Source organism: Pogona vitticeps, chromosome 3, assembly GCF_051106095.1.
Source record: "Pogona vitticeps strain Pit_001003342236 chromosome 3, PviZW2.1, whole genome shotgun sequence".
Classification (NCBI taxonomy): Eukaryota; Metazoa; Chordata; class Lepidosauria; order Squamata; family Agamidae; genus Pogona; species Pogona vitticeps.
This window is the reverse complement of record NC_135785.1, coordinates 236,807,179-236,823,956: the sequence shown is the minus strand read 5'-3', so window position 1 is coordinate 236,823,956 and position 16,778 is coordinate 236,807,179. Positions and strand designations below refer to the sequence as shown.

At 39.3% G+C, this 16,778-nt stretch overlaps 1 protein-coding gene across 4 annotated transcripts in view; it reads right to left on the bottom strand.

The window, feature by feature from the left end:
- The window catches only part of DCLK1 (doublecortin like kinase 1), a 259,411-nt gene that overhangs the window by 87,696 nt on the left and 154,937 nt on the right, over positions 1–16,778 (bottom strand). For all 4 annotated transcript variants that reach the window (XM_020783820.3, XM_020783819.3, XM_078389982.1 and 1 more), the window contains exon 5: positions 5,077–5,193. In XM_020783820.3, coding sequence (XP_020639479.2) covers positions 5,077–5,193 — 117 coding nt within the window. The remainder of the gene's footprint in view (positions 1–5,076; positions 5,194–16,778) is intronic.

Genomic DNA, 16,778 nt, shown 5'->3' with positions numbered 1-16,778 from the left:
AACACCTTGAAATCAGTGCAGAAGCGGATAGGTAGCCAGTGTAAAGTGGCCAAAGTGGGGGAAATATGGTGAAACCTTTCCACCCCTGTTAATAGCCTGGCCGCCATGTGCTGGACCATCTGAAGTTTCTGCATCAGTCCCAAAGGAAGCCCCACATAGTCTATTCTTGAGATTATGAGTGCATGGACCAGCGTGGTCAGCGCACCTGTGTCTAGATAGGGACACAGCTGGGTGATCCGCTAAAGATATAAGTGGGCAGACCGAACCACGGATGCTACCTGGGTCTCCATGGTAAGCGGCAGGTCAAGATGGACCCCCATACTGCGAACCGAATTCTTTGTGCTGAGAGTTGCCCTCAAAAAGAGAGGGAGTTCCCCAAAACACTGACATTGGGGCTCCCCACCCGCAGGACCTCCATCTTGTTGGGGTTCAACCTTAGTCCATTCAATTACATCCATTGCAGAACGGCCTGCAGGCAGCGCCCAAGGGATGGAATGGCATCCACCTCATATGAAAAAAAGTAGAGCTGGGTGTCATCAGTATATTGGTGACATGAAGCTCCACATCCCCAGATGACACCCCCCCCAAACGGCCTCATATAGATGTTAAACAGCATTGGGGAGATGACCAAACCCTGCAGGACCCCACAACTGAGGGACAATGGGGCCGATACATTCTCCCCAAGCTGAACTCTCTGAGGACAGGGTTCCAAGAAGGACCGGAGCCAAGCGAGAGCAAGGCCACCAATCCTCAACTCGGAGAGCCTCCCCAGGAGGATACCGTGGTCAACTGTATCAAAGGTGGCTGAGATATCAAGAAGGATGAGCAAAGACATTTTGCCCCTGTCGGCCTCCCTAAGTAGGTCATCCAGCAGGGCGACCAATGCCGTTTCTGTGCCATAGCGCAGCCTGAAGCCTGACTGAAACGCATCTAGGGAATCAGTTTCATCCAAGAGAGCCTGAAGCTCGTCAGCCACCACCCTCTCAACTACCTTGCTGAGAAAAGAAACATTGGCAATGGGCCTGTAATTGCCAATGTTGTCTGCTGCCAAGCTTGGTTTCTTTCTAATGGGCCTAATGAGCGTTTTCTTACCCTCAAGAAGAGACCCATTTATTATTTCAGTGGCCCATTCAGTTATCACCGACCTGGCAGCTTTAATGAGCCAGGCTGGGCAAGGGTCAATGGAAGAGATAGAGCTAACATCCTATTCTATACCCTTCCCATGCACTGTAGTTTAGGGGCAAGTAGCTGGATTTTGAGGTGGCACCTAACCCTTTTGTACATTCTTCATCAATCCCCTGCAAGAAGTATCTATCTTTCCCTGTGAAACTGGAAGTGTCCTGAAGATAATTTCTGTGTTTCTGAAACAGCCATTTTTTAAAAAGATAAAACATGTGTGTGTGTGCATGTTGTTTTATAGGAAGATTGACCATCTGGTGGATTACAGAGGCACAACTTGCCATTTTTTAAAAAAAATTGTTGGTGGTTTGTTGGGGTAACACGCAGACTTTCAGTTGCTCCATGTAGCTCGCAGGTCACAGAATTTGCAGCTGTTGTGGCTGTTCAGCTCTAAGAGGTGCTGATTTTCCCTCTCTAGTCCCAGCGCAATACCAGGGGGCTTATTAGACAGAATAAGCCAAGTCATTTGTTGTTGTTGTTGTTTAGTCATTTAGTCATGTCCGACTCTTCATGACCCCATGGACCAGAGCATGCCAGGCCCTCCTGTCTTCCACTGCCTTGTGGAGTTGGGTCAAATTGATGCTGGTAGCTTAGATGACACTGTCCAACCATCTAATCCTCTGTTGTTCCCTTCTTCTCTTGCCCTCACACTTTCCCAACATCAGGGTCTTTTCCAGGGAGTCTTCTCTTCTCATGAGATGGCCAAAGTACTGGAGCCTCAGCTTCAGGATCTGTCCTTCCAGTGAGCACTCAGGGTTGATTTCCTTTAGAATGGATAGGTTTGTTCTCCTTGCAGTCCAGGGGACTCTCAACAGCCTCCTCCAACACCACAATTCAAAAGCATTAATTCTTTGGCGGTCAGCTTTCTTTAAGGTCCAGCTCTCACTTCTGTACATCACTACAGGGAAAACCATAGCTTTGACTATTCGGGCTTTGTTGGCAAGGTGATGTCTCTGCTTTTTAAGATGTTGTCTAGGTTTCTCATCACTTTTGTCCAAAGGCAATTAGTTTGGCCAATTGATTTAATTCTGTTAAATTGCTGTTTTCATTTTACAGATCAGCAATTCTTCTCTTGGTGATGAGAAGGGGATGACAGAGGACGAGATGGTTGGACAATGTCATTGAAGCTACAAACATGGATTTGACCCAACTCTGGGAGGCAGTGGAAGTCAGGTGTGGTCTGATCCATGGGGTCACGAAGAGTCGGACACAACTTAACGGCTAAACAACAACAAATTGCCTTCATGTTAAAAACCTATACACTTCACCATATGTAAACTTATTCATCAGCTCACATTAAGAATACAGAAACTACTGCAACCATTTCATAAATGAATGGTTAGACGCTATAATGTGTAGTGAATAAATGCACAGCAATTATTTTTGCACAAAAAACAAAATATAATCATCATCATCAACAACAGATATTTTCATGGAGCTACTGTACAAAAAAGCTCTTCTGAGCACTGTATACATCCTGCCCAATTCACTATTCTTATATATCATTAAAAATGATCTTAGTCCAGAGTCAGGAAGGAAGGAAGCAAGAGCAACCACTGTGAAACTTTGCTCCAGGTACAAAAATGTCTAAGATTAGCAATGTTCAAAATTAAGCATGACATCTCTAGGACAGATACTAGTGGTGCATCAAGCATTCCTGGACAATATTCCAGGCTACACTTCATCTGAATAAATATTCGAATGTACAATGAAAATGTGGAACATTTTGTGATTTGTTAACCATTTGATCAACCTAAACAATCAACTTCCCAAAGAACAGCAGCTTCTTGAAACTTATTTCTGTATTCTGTATCTAACTACACTTTTTCCATATTATATGCTGTTCCCTCTCTTTATGCAGGCCTGCATAAAGACTCCTGTTAGGAGCCGGAAAGAAACAAAGACCTTATTTGAAAGGCTGAAGGCGGTATACCTACATTTGTAGCTTAGTTGGTTATGAGTTTGTACACAAAAAAGTATATAAATATAAGGGGTGAAGGGAAATCAGCACTGGCTGTATTTTGAGACAGACATTTCTGTCTGAAGTTTCCATCGTACCTTCATATCTATCTTGTGCTGAAGTCCCCTCACTGGACCACGGATTTTATCTTCACCAAACAGAACATTGATTTTCTCTCAAAAGATGAAGCATTAAGCATTTCTTTCTTCTCAGTGTCACCAGTTAGTATACTTCATTTCTACAGAAGTACAGCATTTCTTTACTCGCCTGAAGAAAAGTGTGCTACGCACTTATATAGCACCCCATAGTGCTTAAATCACTCTCTGGGCAATTTACAATTTGATTATGGAAGCTATACATTGCCCCCCCACCCCCATGGGCTGGGTATTCAGTTTACTGAACTGAAAAGGAAGTAAGGCTGAGCCAATCTTGAGCCAGCCACTTCAGCCTGTTGGGATTGAACTCAGGTTGTGAGCAAAGTTTTGACTGGAGTACTGCAATTTAACCACTTTACCACAAGGCTCCTGAGCCCTCCTGACCTTCTTCTCAAAAATGTTTGCTTCTCATTTTTACTCTTCCTTGGTGATTTGCCCCTCCTTCCAGTTTCAAAATGCGTGAAACCTGGCTTCTTTAGAAGTCTTCCACTCTTCCTCATGGGAAATGTTTGCAACTGCGATTTTGTCCATTACAACATTACTGTGTCAATATCCATGTATTTCCTTTGATCTACTAGCCTAGCAACTAGAAGGAAGGAATGAAGGAAGGGAGTTGGTATGTCATATCTATTTGTGATAAACTCATGATAGTTCTTAGTAGATCTTTTGTAGATCAATTACTTTAATAAGATGTTCCTAGAACATGAGCACATATGCCTAGTTTGTTGTTTCCGAGACTCATCTGCCTCAGTTTGACAGAGAGAACATTTGCTTGTCTCCTGCCTTCAAGCATTTCGCCTTTTTCAAGGTTTCTCAAAGATCTCAGCCAGTGGCTCTGAAATAACACCCACAGATTCTTTTAGCACCCAACAATGTAAATCATGACATCTTACAGCAACCTTTCTTGACATGACATCCTCTATATGTTTTGCAGCAGAATTGCTATAATGCCTGACATTTAGCCATACTGCTTAAGGCTTATGGGACTTGCAATTCAAAGCATATTGAGGGAACAAGGCTGGGGAATGTTCTTCCAAATAACTGAAGTAATTTGAAACATCCTTGTGTTTTCTATCCACTTCCTTAGCTCTTCTGGGCTGCAATACTTTCTTCCAATACTTTGTTTTACTTGGTTCATGCTGTATTGTCTCACAACTGCCTCTGTGGGCTGAGATACAGACAAAATGTGACCTATATACTTCCACCTTTTTCTCTGTCACCAGCTTAACATTGCACTGTCTTCCCTAAGAGCAGACATCTTCCTTCCTATATCCAAAGAAATATTTTGCCTCACTTTCCTTCCTTTTCTGTCTCACTTTTCCTTGTAAGCAGTTCTGCTGCAATACAAGACATCTATGCAATTTCAATTAAGTAATTAGTAGGAGTTTTGCAAAGTTGTAACTGGTTCACACACAGATACACAGAAAAAATATTGCCCTGCTATATTTTGTTAACAAAACAAACACTGGTCCATTCAGGTGATAATTCAAAGCTTCATTGAAACCAGTAATAAGAGAGTTAATGATCACTTCTCATGTCATCCATCAGTTTCTCACTTGTATTAAGTTTGAGTTCCTTCTTATGTCTAAACGGGGAAACTCAGACTTAAGTAATATGAAATCAGAGCTTCCCAGTTTGGATACAGTAAGATAACCTTACTTAATACCAGCCACAAATAAAGCAGCAAAGTGGTTTCTGAGGTCTGGAGCTATAATGCAAACCAGATGTCTGAAAGTTTCCCTCCTATAGTGTATTAATTTAAGTTTATATAAACAGTTTTACCTGAGCTGGTGGATGCGGGAGATTTGCTGCGTCTAGATGGCCCTGGGCTCTTGGTGGTGCTCCTACGTGAAGTTGAAGCTATTTTCGTATAAGAAGTGGATTTCACTACCCGACATTCTGAAAAATTAAGGGAGGAAAAGGCTCAGTTTGCAAATTATAAACAAGGCATATGCTTTTATTTGAATAAATGGAAATGTATGAAATAAAGTGAAACTGAGGCCCAAATCTAGTTTGTTTTTCCATGCTTCCTACAGCCTGGGCACTCACTACCCACTTGCCAACATAATCCTATTGTTTCCAACAAAGTAATCTCCAGTTTATGTAACCTCAAATCACAGATCAATGAAGCAATTGTAGAATGGAGTGCTAATAGGTTTCTTCCGCTGTCTACTTTCTTCTCTCTAAGAAGATAATGAAATAATGGTGACTTAAAATGTACACACTCTCATTCCCATACATATATTGGCTAAAACCAAAAGTCAGTCCCAATCATGTTAGATCCGCCAAATCAATGGGACTTACATACTTGTTGACTTCACAATTCCCTATCATTCAGTGGTCTACTCTAATAATAATGATCATAATTATGTGCCATTAAGTTGACTCTGACATATGGTGAGCATTTTCAGGGATTCCTAAGTGTCAAATACTCAGAAATGGTTTATTTTTTTATTCTTCTGGAGGAACTACAGTACATAGTTGTGACTTTTAAAATGGATTTAGTCCTACACCCACACACAACCAAGACATTATAATAAAGTGTCAGCACTGGAAAATATGCCTTAAAAGATACATCACAAGTCTGTTGTCAAGATCACATAAAGTAATGCAAGTCACTGCCAGATCAATCAGAAAAGTTTTTTCAGGTTAGTAAAACAGGCTTGTTTTTTGTACCTAATCCTCTGGTGGGCTGCAACTCACAAAAAAGCATATAGTTTTCATCATCGGCACAGACAGATCAGTAAAATCAATGAGGGGCTGAAACTGCCCTCCCACTCCAAAGCAAGTCAAGATGTCAAGGTTAGGCCTTATATAAGTGCATATAATTGTGAGTGATGCTTCTAAAATGGTTCTTAGACTGAGAATTTTAAAAACTGAGTTTGCATGCCAGCCAACAGATCATGGTCATAATGGGAACTGATTTATTCAGCAGACAAGTCAGATAGAAAACCTGAGCAGGGTGGGTGGGAGAAAACACACTTTAGGAGATGGACATGGATGAATCACTAGAAGAGGAAGATCGGGATGATGTTTGGCATGTTGCCTTGTGTGGGAGAATTTGCAAGTCTGGACTTAACTGGGTTCACTGTCCCATGCCCATTTGGCACTCAGCGTCATTTAGGAGGGCATCTCTTCTCAATTCCTAAATGTTTCCACTCTGACTCATCCTCTCCAGCTGACTTTAATTAGTCAGCACTCTGCATGGAGGAGGTGACCTCCTGCATAGCAAACTGTAAGTGCTTTTGACTCCTACATCAACCAGCATTCAACCAGGCCCTTGACAATCTGTACCTCTGAAATCCAAGGTGTTCTGTCACTGCTTTATAATATCCATATGCACCTGTGAGCACAGAGAGCATTCTCTGTCTACAACAGTAATGACTACATGGTGTGTTAAAGTCATGCCTTAGAAATAAATCTAAATCTTATTTGCTATCAAGTCAGTTCTGACCTTCCAGGGTTTTCTAGGTATAACATACTTAAAAGGGCTTTACTATTTCCTACTTCTTGGGGTGCTCTGGGACTGTGCAGCTTGCCCAGGAGTTCATCGGCTGACTCTTCTGGAAGCACAGTGGGGAATCCAATCCCTGATGTCTAGCTCTAGAATCAGGTGCTCCCATTCGATGATCTAGCTAGATTGTGTCTTATGTTCTGGATAAGCAGAATTTATCTTTTTGTCCACATTTTCCCCCCTGGGAAAGCACACCACAAAATTCAGAGAAGGACAAAAAACGGAAGGACAACTGCATTGTGGTATTAGTCTAGAAAATGCAAATTACGTTGATTTGTATTACAATGCAAACTAAACCACTAACTCTTGGCTAGACAATAAAGGAGACCTCTTCACATAAGAAACTCTGCAGCACATCTCCCTATCAACCTCCTTGCCCAAAAATGTTCACAGGCTTCCCATGTCAGTGTTTCAATGACCCAAACTGGAATTATTGCAACATCTGCTTATTGGAGAGCAGAATGTAGTCCAGATGGACCTTCAGTTCTCATATGAGAGCTCTCACATGCCATGTCACACATAAAGCTGTGTAGTGAAATTATCTCACCTGACCATGCCAATATGACTGCACCATTCATCTTCCCATCCTGAAAACAGAATTCTCCCATTCTTCTCAGCACTACCCCCAACCTCCTGAGGGCTGAAGCATTATCCAAATATAACACTTGTAGCTGTCACGTATTTTGTATTATCAGAATAATCAAAAGTATGTGAGAGAGCAATGAGAAAGCTAGTTATTAGGTGAAAAGAAATGTCTGAAGGCATTGATAGGAAACTGTGAAAATAAACTATAAATATTATAATAAAGTATTTCTTACTTTAATTATATGGCAGCATCAGCATGCATGGTTCTACTGAATATAAGACTTATACTTTGATAGATAGTACAATGTTCCTACTGTAATTCAACAGGACTAATTCATAGATAAGTAGATACAGAAACTGCAGCCTAAAATTCAACACAACTGAAGGAAAACAAGAAATGGAGCTAGGTGTAACAGGGAGACTATATGCAATTATTTCATTTGTCCCATCTTAATTCTTTTTCTTGGGATTTTGATCTAAGTCAGTCAGGAACCATATAATGAATGTAATGGTGCCATGAAAACACACAATCAGACATAGCACTACGATGGATTTGCCACTGCAAAACAAGGGCAAGGAGAACTGCCCTCACTCTGAACTGACTTCAGAGAGAGATTTGCACTGCAAACACTTTTATTCTTGTTTTCATCCAAATACAAAAAAAGAGAGGATAAATTAACTTATTCAAACTTATGTTCTCCACAAACAAACAGTCACCAGTTAGTTTCTTGCTTACTTTTCTTAGTTTTTGGAAAAGGTAACTGTGTTCATGTTTTTATTTTGCAATTTTTCCTTGTATGTGAGATGGGTGGGTACGGTGCTTTCAGTATTTAAATGAGCTTTTTAACACTGTTATTTTGTTAATTTACTCTGCATTTATTCTGTTAAAGGTGTATATGTTGCTGGGTTTTGGGCAACGGGGTTAATTCGTGCCATTGCTTTTGCTTGCTTTGTGTGTGCTAAGCAGCCAGCAAATGTCTGGCCAATTTGCTGCTTTGTTACCTTTTTTGACTGTGCTGCCCAAGTCCAGAGGGTTTCTGTTCTGTTGGGTCAGATGGCACTAAACTCCTTCCACTTATTTTCTCTTTTCTAATTTTTGGGTTGGTTTACAGTACTGTTGTTGGTGAGTGAGTAAGGCTTTTTTTTTTTTTTTTGCGTAGATCTGATTATTCTTTTCATTTTCATGTACTGTTGCCTACTTTTTGTAGTGGAATGATGCTATGTTGCTTTACCTATATGTGTGCTTGTTTGTTTTTTAAATAGTTTTTAAGGAATCTGTATGGTTTAATTTGAAGTAGCACCAGGGAACATGAATGGGGGAGACTGAAACAGAAGAATTAAAAAGAGGCTTACCCTTTTGTGTAAGAAAAGGACTGCTGTGTAAAAAACCGCACAAAAACCAAAAAGGTGCCCATGGGAAAAAAAACAATAGAAGAAATACAAGGTGGCTTTCCTCCCCCACATCTTATTTATTCTATCAAATCAGAGCCAACTTACCAAAATACATATCATTCACAAACAGCAACAGGTGGGGGACTGAAATCATGACAACCAAAGTTTTGATTTGCAAACAACTTTGGCTTCTCTTTCAGCCCACTTGATTGTCCTGGAACCATCTGGCATTTCCTACTTGTATCCTGCCTAGCTCTGTTTCAAATAAGTTTGCTCATATGTCTAGCTTTGAGAGGGAAGGTAGATGTGTGATTTTGAACACCTCTCTAAAGCTAGACAATATCCAAAGTTGCACATTGAAAGACAAAGAGAAAAAGTCTCAACACATGTAGAGCACATGGAAAGGATTTAAAGAAACATTTGGAAACATGATGGACTTAGTAGATATTCCATTGACCTAACGACATAATATGACATTAAAACAGGTTAAACTGAACAATAACAATGTTTCAAACTGTCTCACTTATAGTATTGAAACTAAATGGGATGCAAGTTAAAACATATGAAATTTGTAAAGAATATTGTCCACAGTTATATCACAATGGTTGAAATCTTGCTGCAGAACTTTATGCCGTATTAGGCGGATGATGTCATCAGTCACAGTTATTTTAGGAGAATTAAAATTTTCTGCTCCCCACCCCTGGAAGTTCCAATGCTACTTTGGGACCTCCTTCTTCCTGAGCTAGCTGTTGGGTCTGCAGGAGTCAGAGGGTCCTCAATTTTTGAAAAATCACTGCCCAACAGCTTCCTCAGAATGAAAGGGATCCAAACCAGCTCCACAGTTTTCCAGGGATGGAGAAGAGCAGAAATGTTTAATTCTTGAAAAACGACCACAGGTGATGACATTATCAGTCTTATGCAGTGTAAGTTTATACAACTGTTTAGCCAAAGAACATGGAACATTTAGCAAAGGCTTTATGGAAAAAGATGCCATGATGATACTATGGTATCACTGCTAGCTGAAAATAACAAAAACAGCGAGAGAAGCAAAAGGGAAATGTTTTTGGACATTGCTATTAATGTACAAAGATTCAGAATTTTCTTTTTAAGCAGCCAACCTTTTCTCCTTGCACTGCCATCATCTGAAATATTTCACCTTTCTAAAAGACCATAAAATGTTGCAAGCAGAAAAGACTATCCAGGGGGAACCAAAAAGGCTGAGCAGATTTGAATAAATTCTACTACTTTCTCAGACCCCTGAATTACCAGTAAGGGGAGGGGATGCTTATTTGTAAACTAGATCAGAACTTGTTAGAGAGAATTTGCTCAGCTAAACCATAATTCTCAATCATCTCCTGATTTGTGTGTGTCTGTGTTTGTGTGGCAGAGATTAATTTTTGGAATCTCCCCAAGTTTATTAAAAACTGATTTCTGAAAGATGGACTCTTCCTTGGTTTTGAAAGCATCTGCACCATAAAGATAAGACACACAGAGGATCAAAGATGTCTCTGGCTGCAGCAAAGTCAGTTTACTTTAAGTGTTAGGATGCTATTGTTCACATGGCATCAACAATGGGATTTTAATTTTGCTTCATCCGCAGAGCCTTAAGGTTAACGAGAAATAAATTACTATTGCAGTACATTTTTTTAGTTTTCCACTGCAAAAAACAAACAAAAAACCAACAACCCCCCCAAAAAAATGTTGTAAAAAGAGATTCCTCTTCATTGCATTGACTAAAAGAGCATGCTGTTAATTAAAATCTATTCCTTCAGCAAACTTGAGATCATGTTTCTGGACATGAGATTTTTGAGCTCTGTGCTGTATAGCCACTTGGAGACAAGCTGTGGAGTAAATCATTACAGTGTATGTGAAGCTTTAGTTGGATCAAAACTTAGTCACAATTGCAGCAGTCTCACTGAAATCAATGGGATTGCACTTGAAGAATCGATCCAAATATGAATAAATCTGAATCCAACTCAAGAGCAACCAACTGCGGACAAAGCATCAATTGTTCTGGGTTTCACACACACTCAAAAACCTGTAAAAGATAATCCTCTTTTATCTTAAGAAATAATACGCCCCCTTTAGTAGAGAAGACACAACATTTACAACTCCATTCAAATAATCTCATCTCAAAATTGTGGAATTTGAAAGGCAAAACATCTGCAGCGACTGTAAAATGCATATTCCTCCATTCAGAAGAGAAGCCTGGAGCTCATTACAAAATTCAAATAACAAGTTCTACAGTTTGACCTAGAAAATTATTAATTACACAATCAGTAAGAAATGCTTTGAGATGTCTTTGTATCATTATGACTGCGAATAGCTCTTTGTACGAAGGTTGCCAACTCTTGACATGAAATGTTCTTGGACCAGGACAGGACTTGCAGTGAGAGGCTTGTGGCCTGGAAACTGAAGCCCAGAGGCAGTCTAAAGAACAGCCTAAAAGTTGTTTCAAAATAGGGTTGCGGAAGCCATATTCTTCCACTTGTCTACAATACCCTTGACCATTCAATATGCTGGCCCAGGCTGAAAAACATTGGGCAATCAGCATCACTGGAAAGTTACGGGCTCCTTACCCTACTTTAAAGCAACCACCCAGGGCATGAATCCCAATCTTCACGGAAAAGGCAATGAATTCAGAATTGCTATCAGACTAGAATACAGAATTGCTCCAAAAGCTGATCTCAGAGATTTCCACAGCCTGGGATACTCCACAGCAAGTGGACGCCATTCTGTCAGTACTACTCTGACTTGAGATGGCCGCACTCTTTGGTAATGATCTCAGACTCCACTAGAATGATAATCTGCCTAATGTTGTAACAGCAGTTGCTGCAGCAGGGCTGAACTTTTAAGTCAGATGTGGACAACTGTGGTCCTCCATATTTCATCACTATGTTGGATACAGTTGATGGGAGTTATATGCTGAAAACTTCTAGCAGACAGCTACTCAAAACGGTAACTATTCTTTCTGAAGAGGGTTTGTGCCCCCATTCAGAACAGAGCCAAAAGCCTGCAGACAGCTCTTAGGAGTCTCCACCTTGAGCTCCCAGGAGGAACTGTTTGTAAAATCTTTACACTGTCATGTTCTCCCTCTCTGGATGCTAAATTTTTGCTTTCTTGTTTGCTTGGATGAGAACTCTCCCATTACATTTGGTCATATATGTAGAACAGAAGAACTGGAAATGCTTATGTATACGCACACCAGAATTCAAGATGTGGAGCACCTTCCAACATGGGAACACAGAATGCTGCCTTATCTTAAATAAGACCACTGGTCAATCAAACCCAGTTTTGGAAGGCACCAAATATTACATTGGTAACAATAGTACAAAAAGAAAAAAGTTTCAAAGCAGAGACCTCTTTTTATAAGAAATACTGAAACTGAGCTATATGAAATTGTTTTGGCCAAAGACAATGTTCCCTTTGAAGCTGGCAACCTTCCAAAAACTTGGGAGCAAGTCATTATCATCAGCAAAGCGTGATACACATGGCAGAGCAGTTCCCAAACCTACTAGCTACACAAAATGTCTTTTTGTGAATTAAATGATGCTTTTTGCAACAAGGAGTTATGCTTGACCAGAACAACTCAACTCTGCCTTTTTGTTTCATTTTGAAACAAAGAATTCATGAAAACTCATTACACTTGGATTTCTACACATTGTTTTAAATAGGGAAACTGCTATACCTTGGAATGACGGATTATTCAGTACAATCAAAGGCCTATGTTTAGTTAGCTTACAAAATTGTGACATTTCCTATCACTGTTACTATTACAACACTGTTTGTCCCAAACCAACCATTTGTGTGTGTGTGTGTGTGTATGTGTGTGTGTGTGAGAGAGAGAGAGACAGAGAGAGAGACAGAGAGACATTTTGATGGAAAATTCCAAGCTTGCTGCCCATACTCAACATTTTCATTTATGCATGCTGTTGAATAAATAATGCCAAGGATAATCAATGGGTTTGCTGCAGATATTTTGGATCAAAACTGTCAATGGTCAGGGATCAAGGGAGTATTATTTCCTATTTGTTACATTTGTGACCCATATTTCTCTTTAATAAGCTGAGCCAACCCAGATGTCTCTTTTATTTCCATTTGATCATTACAGCAATGGGGTGGGGTGTAAGTCATGCTGCGTGACCGATTGAAGGTTACCCAATGGTATTTATGACAGAGCAGGGACTTGAGCTCAGCTTTCCTAAGTACCAGTTCAAAATTTTAACCAGCATACCGTACTAATTTTCTAGATAGGGCATGCCTGACCATGAGTTGTTACAGCAAATACATATAAGTCAATGTCTCCAAATTCTACCAGGCTTAGGTTTTCCTTTTCACCAAGGATTCTGGATGTTCTGAACCAATTTCTCTGGCTTTAGCCTTGAAACTGCCTTTATTACCTGGTATGTCAGGTGGAAAACAAAAACAAAAACAGGGAGCAAGACTTCATTGGTTCTCTTTGACCTTTCAATGTCATTTGATACTAATGAGCAAAATATCCTTTTGAAGACACTGTTCAAGTAGGATGTTGTTACTGTTTGCCATCAAGTTGCCTCTGACCTTTGATAAGCCAATGAATGAGCAACCTTCAAAATGTCCTATCATAAACAGCCATCCTCAGCTCTTGCAAACTCAAGGTCATGAATTCCATTATGGATTCAATCTATATTACATCTGGTCTTTCCCGCTTCCTGCCACTTTCATTTATCATTTCAAGACAAAGAGAACTATTGTTGTGATATATTTTTAGGGAAATCTGAACCTAAATTAGGAACGCTGAAGGACCAGCAAAGGAACATAGTACTTGACCAGGACAAAATAAAGAGAAGGTGGAAACAATATACTGACAAACTATGGAGAAGAGATACAAGGATTACAGAGTCCTTAAAGAGGATTCCTATTATGAAAATCTTGAAATTCTAGAAAATGAAATGAAAGTTGATTCCAAAGCACTTGGAAGAAATAAATTGCCAGGAGTAAATGGGATACTAATATAACTGCCCAAGCTATAGAGACTGACTATGACAAAATCCTAAAAAGAATATGCCAACAAATACGGAAAGTAATGCAAGGGCCCACAGACTAAAGACATTTTCAACATACATTCCAATCCCCAGGAAAGGAGATGCCATGCAGTATAGTAATTATAGTACCATTGCATTAATTCCCCAAGTTGGATATGACTTCAAGAATTACAGTGGTGCCTCGCTTGACAACGTTAATTCGTTCCAGCGAAATTGCTGTAGAGCAAAAACATTGTCAAACAAAATTTAAAAAAACCATTGAAACGTATTAAAAACCAGTTAATGTGTTCCAATGGCCGAAATACCTAATCGTCCAGCGAAGATCCTCCATACGGCAGCAATTTTTGGTGCCTGTAAAATGAGGAATCCGTCCCAGAAAACAGCAGGGGGCCATTTTCTTCAGCCAGTGGCCATTCTGAAACCCAACGATCAGCTGTTTGCTAATCATCATAATGCGAAGAATCAGTTCCCGAAGCAGGGAACCGATCATCGCAAAGCAAAAAACCCCCATTAAAACATCATTTTGCGATCATAATTGCGATCGCAAAAACATCATCGTGAAGTGGATTCATCGTTATATGGGGTAATCGTTCAGCGGGGCACGACTGTAGTTTTATCTGATGCATGGCTGTTATTTTCCTTACTTACAGCTGTTGTTTGTTTAATTCCATTCATTGGGTCTGCTTACTCCTCTCACAGAAATGGATTAAATTTTCAACCTATGTTGAAAATATATTATGTACAATTTGACTGTTTTTCAGTTGGTCCATATCCTGCAGTTCCTATATTTACTCACTTACACTAAAACATAGTTTAGGAGAGTTTGGCATGGGCAAAAATGACCCAAGTGTCTTGTCATAGCCTCTTTAAACAAATCAGGAGACGCAAAGCCTTTTCTTTTCAACTTTCTGTTCCTTCAGTGAGTGGATTCAAGGAATATTTTAAATCTAATATGTGTTTTCTGTTGCCAGTTTGAAAGTTGTTCTTGTGAACTGGTTCAGTTAATACCAACTACAACTCTACCAACATGTGTTTCAAAATCTTAAATTTGATGCTTTGTTTCAAAATGGAAGGCTTTTAAAGTAGAATCTACTTTTCACTCAAATAGTTTTTTTAAATAAAATAGTTATAGTTAAAGTAGCTCAGCAAAAGGATAGATATGAAGTACAGATTTTTACAAGAATTCCCCTGGCATTACTAGATGTGATGAGCTTTTTAAAGAACATTACAAAAGGAAAAGATACAAGAGCTGCTTTTTGTATCATAATAAAATGAATGAAACTGCTTAACTGCAGAAGTAAACATGATTCATTTGATTCCCCCCCCCCCAAATTCAGCAGAAGTTGAAAACAGTCTTTGCTCAATGATTTAGTAAGACATAGTTCTTTTAAAGATTGTACAAGTTGTCTTTGTCTGCTTGCCAATGTATAGCCATTGGGAAATTCTAGCCAAAAAGCTTTCAAAATTAATGATAGACAATCTAAAAGTAAGAGATCATTATGACCCACAGTTTCCTTAATCAATGCTTCAACAGTACAGATATTACTACTTTCTTATCAGATATTATTTCATTTATTCGTTTTAATTAATTCATATCATAACTACCTTAAAATTTGCTGCAATGCAGAAGGAAAGGAAAGGAAAGGAACAAAGCTATAAAACAGATTGTGCTAATATATCTGCTTCCAGATGGGACTCATTGAGTTTCAGCACACAATAATAGTGGAGAAAGGGGTTTTTTTTGCAAATGAGTTACAAAAATCCCCATGATAAAGACTAGTGGAAATAAACAGCAGTTTTTTTAAAAAAAATCCATATTGTGAACACGAGGAGCTTGATTTATCTTCATTACATGCTGAGTTTTTAAATCCAAAATACTCACATACTAGATGAACTACATATACAGTTTAGGCCATGGGTGGAGAAAACTTGACAAATTAACACAACCCAAACCTCCCACCCCAACTTCTCAGAACCTCCCCCATCTGCAGCAAGAGACAAGGGGCAAATTAATCTTCTTGTACCACATGCTTGGAATCTACTGCTAGCTCATTGGAATTAATCACAAAAGCCACAGGAGCAAAGGAAAGACTTAGGTACACAAAAGGGAGACAAATGTGTGAGATTTGTTTTGTTCTGAGGAAGCTTACTTCATTTTGAAGGATGGACCTCTCTTTGCTAAAGCTCTGGAACAGGCATGAAAGAATTTTATATTCTTCTTGAGTTACATTTACAGACACATCCCAATTTCACTGCACCATACCTGGCTGCCACCCATTCCCCCATTTTTCTACTTTTTTCATAAGACACACAAGTAACACAATGTCCAGAATCCTACTGGTGCTTGTGTGAGGTCTGCAGAACTTGCCATGGCTAATTGTGGCTAGCTGACAAGGCTCTTGGGCTCATCTTGGTCACATGTCTTGTCATGGGCCCAACTCTGCAAACAAGATGTGCCTGGAACCTTGTCAATTAGCTGCAATTAGCCACACCAAATTATGCAAAACACCAAGAGGATTCCGGTCACTGTGCTTTGTTTTCTAAATTTTAAACTTTCAATAGAAGTCTCCTTAAATTTCCTAAATGTCATAAAGATACACTAAGAATTATAACGGGCCAACTATATTTCCCTCCTTTAATTAATAATAGCGCCATATTACATTATGTTCTGGGCCAAAAAGATGAATACAAGTAATTGTATATTTTCAATGGTGGTCCCTAGTCTCTGGGGGAAAAAATACTGACAGAGATATGGCAGGTCCCTTCTCTCCTTGTGTTAGAAGATTAGTAAATATCAAATTATCTAAAGCTGCCTTTAAGAATCTCCTGAATCGTGTCAGCAATACTTTTTGAAATTTTTAAATAAATGTTAGATTTTTTTCTTATAAAGCTATTCGTATCTATGGTTTAATTATTGTCTGTTGTATTGCTATATTGTTTTGAACTGTATTTTTTTGTTATTGTGATAT